This window comes from Halyomorpha halys, unplaced genomic scaffold (genome assembly GCF_000696795.3).
Source record: "Halyomorpha halys isolate HHAL.00 unplaced genomic scaffold, Hhal_1.1 Scaffold1087.1, whole genome shotgun sequence".
In the NCBI taxonomy this organism is placed as follows: Eukaryota; Metazoa; Arthropoda; class Insecta; order Hemiptera; family Pentatomidae; genus Halyomorpha; species Halyomorpha halys.
Window position 1 is genome coordinate 92,955 of NW_027115862.1, and position 4,867 is coordinate 97,821.

The following is a 4,867-nucleotide window of genomic DNA, read 5'->3' on the forward strand; positions in this document are numbered from 1 at the left end:
GGCAATCTTACAATTTTTCTTGCCATTTAAAATTTTATTATACATAATTTTATTTAACTAAATATTGTGATTTAAAGGTGCTCACTGCATTCTGTACAAGTGTCTACTTATTAGCTTAACAATTTCTTTTAAGCAACTTTTGTCTATACCTTTATGATCAAACACTCATGTGTTACTACACTATTTTACAATATTCAAACAAATTGTGTAACAGAGAGAACAAACTAAAATATTAAAAATTGCTTATGTGACATTTAGATCTATTGCAGCTTTTGATTCTTATGATATAGCAAAAAAGTAAATAAACGTATGTCAAAAGAAAACATATCAATGATTTGTGATTTATTTGCAAATTACAGTTCAAATTTAAATAAGTAAAAAAAAGTAAAATTTAAGCGTGTAATTATCAAAACTTCTTATAAAATACATGTTTATTCAAGTTTTTCACTGGGTGTAACTTATACCAGTTAATTGAATTGCATCTTACTAGGAGGTGAAAATGTTTTGAAAAGAATCTTAGTTTAGGAGTAGGGAGCTTATACAATTACAGTTTCATAGCTTTACTTTAATTCTGTGAAACTCATCAGATGTGAATTTATCAGTGATAAAAAGCCACATGTTTATTATATAATCTACAATTAATATTAATTTGAATTAATGCATCCTTAGTTTTACTGCAGTTATAATTAATGAGTTAGCTTTACTTAAGCTGTAAAATTTCATATAATTGATCTTGACTGACAAATATTAAAAAACTCACCTACATTTCAGAAGAATCTCTCCTCATCCTTCTAGAATTTGAAACTTGAAACTTCTGTTAGTGTGGTTATTGATAGTGCCAGTAAATTAATTATGATCTATATTGAATAATAATTTCTTAAAATCTTGTGTACATATTTGACACGTTTTAAAATGTTTTTTAAATTGTATTTAGTTGAAATTCCATTTCAAACATTTATTAGATTAATGGATTTTATGTTATAGATATGAACAGGCTTTAAAGAAGAAGGATCTTGAAACCTAAACTGAGAAGCTTTCAACAACTTGATTTAAGATCTTGATGTAGTGGTTTTCCAATTATTCAAGTTAATTATTTTAGTGTTTTACGAAATCTGAATCATGAAACCTAATTTTTTTTTTTTTCTATTTATCATAATGTTAGGACTGATCTGCCTCATTTGTGTAGTATCTTGACAAAATCTTATATCAAATATGTTCTTAGTTAAGTATAGTATGATTTATATTAGAAATACATCATTTATACGAATGTGCATCGATTCAGTCGTGAATCTTTTAATTAATTAATAATTAGCCATAACATTATGTACCATGTATCATTGATGTAATACATAATGATATGCATCCTTGAATACCGTTTGATGAACAGACTTTGACAATGATCTTATGATAGACAGTTGTATAAATGATTATATAAAAAAAAATTAAAAGAAATACCGTTTCAAATAAATTGTGTAATAGTGTATAAGATTTACTGTATTTTTATTTTTTGATTTAAAATAATTTATTTACCTGACAAAGAAGCACAATTTTCTGTGATAAATTTGTTTAGAACCCAGTTGTTGATTTAGAATAATCATTGTAATTCCATAATAGAGTTTAGTAGTTGTTAATTAGATGTTTTGTGAAAGTAATCAAATCATTCGAATGCTTCATAGGCAGAAAAGCAAAGGGGACCAAACTACTATCGTTGCCAATTATTGTATAAGACTTTGTTATTCATTTATTTGTATAAAATTATATGTAATATAGAATTTGGTAGAATTATTCTACCCTATGTTGATTGTTATTTCTTGTTGTGTTATATAGATATTTTATTATGTATATTTCATTATACAACTGATAAAAAATTCTTATTTATTTGTTACAAATTATAAATTTATTTGAAAACTTTAAGTTATTTTCTTTAGATTATTATTTTAGGAATCCACATCATTTCTTCATTTATTATGTAATATTCCCATCTTATAATAAAGGTTTGATATTTATATTACTCCTCAAAAATATTTTTTGAACTTATGGTTTTTAAAGAAAAATATTGAATTAAGAAACAAAATTCAATTTCAGGTAAATTGAATCATAATTTAAATTTAAATTAAAAATATAAACAATAACATTCAGCGACCTTAATTCCAAAACCTACTTCATAGATTTTTTAAAAACTAAAGTAAAGTTTTAAGGCAATCTTGTATTAATTTTATGCTGGTAATTAAAAGAACTAAAATACTGCTCACCATAGTGAGTTTTCAAAGCATTTTCTTGAAATCCCTAACAGGTGTTGACATACTGTAGTGCTTTACAACATTGTTGGTATTCCTCCAAAAATTTCTATGAGCCATCATGTTGCTGTGGTTGATTCATTAAGTTTTTTAGCCTCAGTTCTGGCTACTGCCAAGTTATATTCACAGAAGATTTTGTAAAATTGTAATGGCTGTTTTTGAGTTCCTCTTCAGTTCTAATAAATGATGGAACTGAAAAATACCACTTAATAAGTTTAATATTTTAGGGTGTAAATACCGTTGATCCAGTTAACATGTCTGTTAATTAGCTATAGCTCTGATTATTTTCCCTCAAGGCTAGAGCCATATGCAATATTTGGAATCATGGTATGTTTTATCACAGTAAGTTTTATGGAGAAACAAAGAAAATGTATTAAATCGAGTTTTTATGTATATTTGTCAGAGATATTTCACATGTTAATGAATATTGATAAGATTTGATTGTTCATTAATGAATCGAGAAATTATTAATAGTTTTGGGCTTGACATATCACCAAAAATGATCATATAGTCAATATAAATTTTATTTTATTTGCATGCAACAATACATTAATTGATCATATTCTTTATAGCTGTAAAAAAAAAATCTTTCGTAGGTCCAGATAGGTTGGAGTATAGTCTTATAAATTAGTAGTTTGTTTTCTAGTGAAAGACGAGAGGTCCGGCTGAGCATTCGGTATAGTTGGCTGAATCGTCTGTTGAGTTCTTGTCTTTTGAGTCTAGTATGTTGGTTCCAGGTGAGTCTTTTGTCCAAAATGAATCCGAGGTATCGCACTGTGTCGGATCTGGGAAGAGGTATATTATTAAAAGTAACAGGTGGACAGAAGCTGCGGCGGAGAGTGAAAGTCACATGGGTGCATTATGTAAATTAGATATATATATATATATTTGGATATAAGCTAGTTCTTGGATCGTTTTATTATTGTTCTTTTAGCAAAATATTAGTAGTAATAGTTTAGGTTAGTGGTATTATGCTATTGTATGTATTACTTTTAAGTGTTCCTGATTTTACGAAATATATCTGTAGACTGGCGAAGGAAATTACAGATGACAGAGGACCACATCAGCTAATAGATACCTATTTACAGTTAATAGATATCTATATACAGCTAATAGGTACCTGTATACAGCTAATAGATATCTATCTACCAGTCATGAACGATATCATATACGAGTCCCGGCATGTCAGAGCTTAATATATACCATCCTCAGGTGTAAACTGCCTTTCATTTGTATATTAACAGGATTACGTTTATGAATAAACAGTCTTGTTGTAGAAGCCCTTTGAGTTATTTCTCGCACCTTTTCCTTTTATTTTATGTTATGTCATTTTGTTAAAATTGATCGCAGTTTCAACATCACGAGGTAAGTAATTAAAACACATGTAATAAGCACCTGTGGGTAAAATAAAATGGATCTTCCATTACATCAACTTGATTAAACTAAAATGCAGTAGATAGTTTTCTACATATAGATACAACTTAAAAAAAGCTGCTTATATAACAATTTGGTTTGAGTTTAGATATGTCGAAATTAGGTAAAGTATTAGACAGGTTCGTTCCTAATAGTTTGCAGCCTTTGTGGAATCATCCGGCAGGTTAGCTATTTCTAGGATAATCAACCTTACTAACTGTAAAAATAAATTTAATATGATTAGATGTGATCCATAAAGAATAGCCTGCTAATTTAGCAAGTGAGCTTTTATCAGCTAAAGTAAATAATTAAAAAGAATAAGCTGGAGGCAACTTGTTTCTTTGTAAGTTCAATTAGAACAGCAATGAGTTGAAACCACTAAGTTTTTATTTCCGGTAAACATATAACAACTATACGAGTTCTTAAAAAAAAACAAACAGTGATACTAGTGTATTCCGTTCAAGGGATGTGTCATTGACGTTTTTTTTGTTTTTATTAACATCTCATTTCTTTTTTTTCATTTTTTTTCTTTATTGGCTAAAAATTCACAATTTTCATTAAAACTGCTTCTCACGATGTAGGTTTTGGTAAAATCCTCTCTTCTGTGAATTCGGAATATGTTCTCTGAGTGGGAATAATAAAAGTTGATGAGGTTCACAAATTCTTGTCTGAAAGAAGCGTACTTTCAGAATTGAATTATTAATTATTTTAATTTAGCTCGTAAATCAATAAGTTCTTCCATGGTTTGCTCCTGCAAAATTTCTCATTAGCTAGGTCATCCAGCATTTTCACTGCCACCGCCGAATCATTGTTAATTAGCCGCCAGCCTTGGAAGGTTGAATGTTACAGAGTTCCCTAAAGTTAAGAAACTAGAATTAGCAACATGAAAATAATTATAATGACAAGAATTTATAATTTGAGACAATACAATTTAGTAACAATTAGACGAGTGGTCTAACAAAGAATTGGCTTTGAAAAAAGACAAAAATTAGACCGAAGCGTAATCCAATGAATGAATAAAGAAATATAAAGTTTTAAGGGTTCTTCACTTTTCCCAGAAGCTGCTTAAAACTTGTATCCTATTTTAACTTAACACCTTATTTTATACACCACCAAACTGCTGCAACGTTCAATATTATGCACCACCAAACTGCTGC

The 4,867-nt window shown here is 28.4% G+C and overlaps 2 protein-coding genes and 1 long non-coding RNA gene across 3 annotated transcripts in view; 2 read left to right on the top strand and 1 right to left on the bottom strand.

Annotated features, from left to right (window-relative positions):
• Nucleotides 1–2,011, top strand: part of LOC106688236 (mitochondrial pyruvate carrier 2) — a gene marked incomplete at its 5' end in the record, with an annotated part of 6,106 nt that extends 4,095 nt beyond the window's left edge. The window contains 1 exon segment of the mRNA XM_014432606.3: nt 985–2,011. Coding sequence (XP_014288092.1) covers nt 985–1,024 — 40 coding nt within the window. The 3' untranslated portion in view covers nt 1,025–2,011.
• On the bottom strand, nt 537–3,653 carry LOC136797130 (uncharacterized). The gene is made up of 3 exons (XR_010844974.1): nt 3,418–3,653; nt 2,253–2,489; nt 537–857 (listed from the first exon to the last, which is right to left on the bottom strand). It is a non-coding gene; the product is annotated as an uncharacterized lncRNA (long non-coding RNA).
• Nucleotides 3,654–3,703: 50 nt separating this feature from the next.
• Nucleotides 3,704–4,867, top strand: part of LOC106688237 (mitochondrial pyruvate carrier 2) — a gene marked incomplete in the record, with an annotated part of 12,459 nt that continues 11,295 nt past the window's right edge. The window contains 1 exon segment of the mRNA XM_067052825.1: nt 3,704–3,894. Within this exon segment, the coding sequence (XP_066908926.1) occupies nt 3,822–3,894 (73 nt within the window).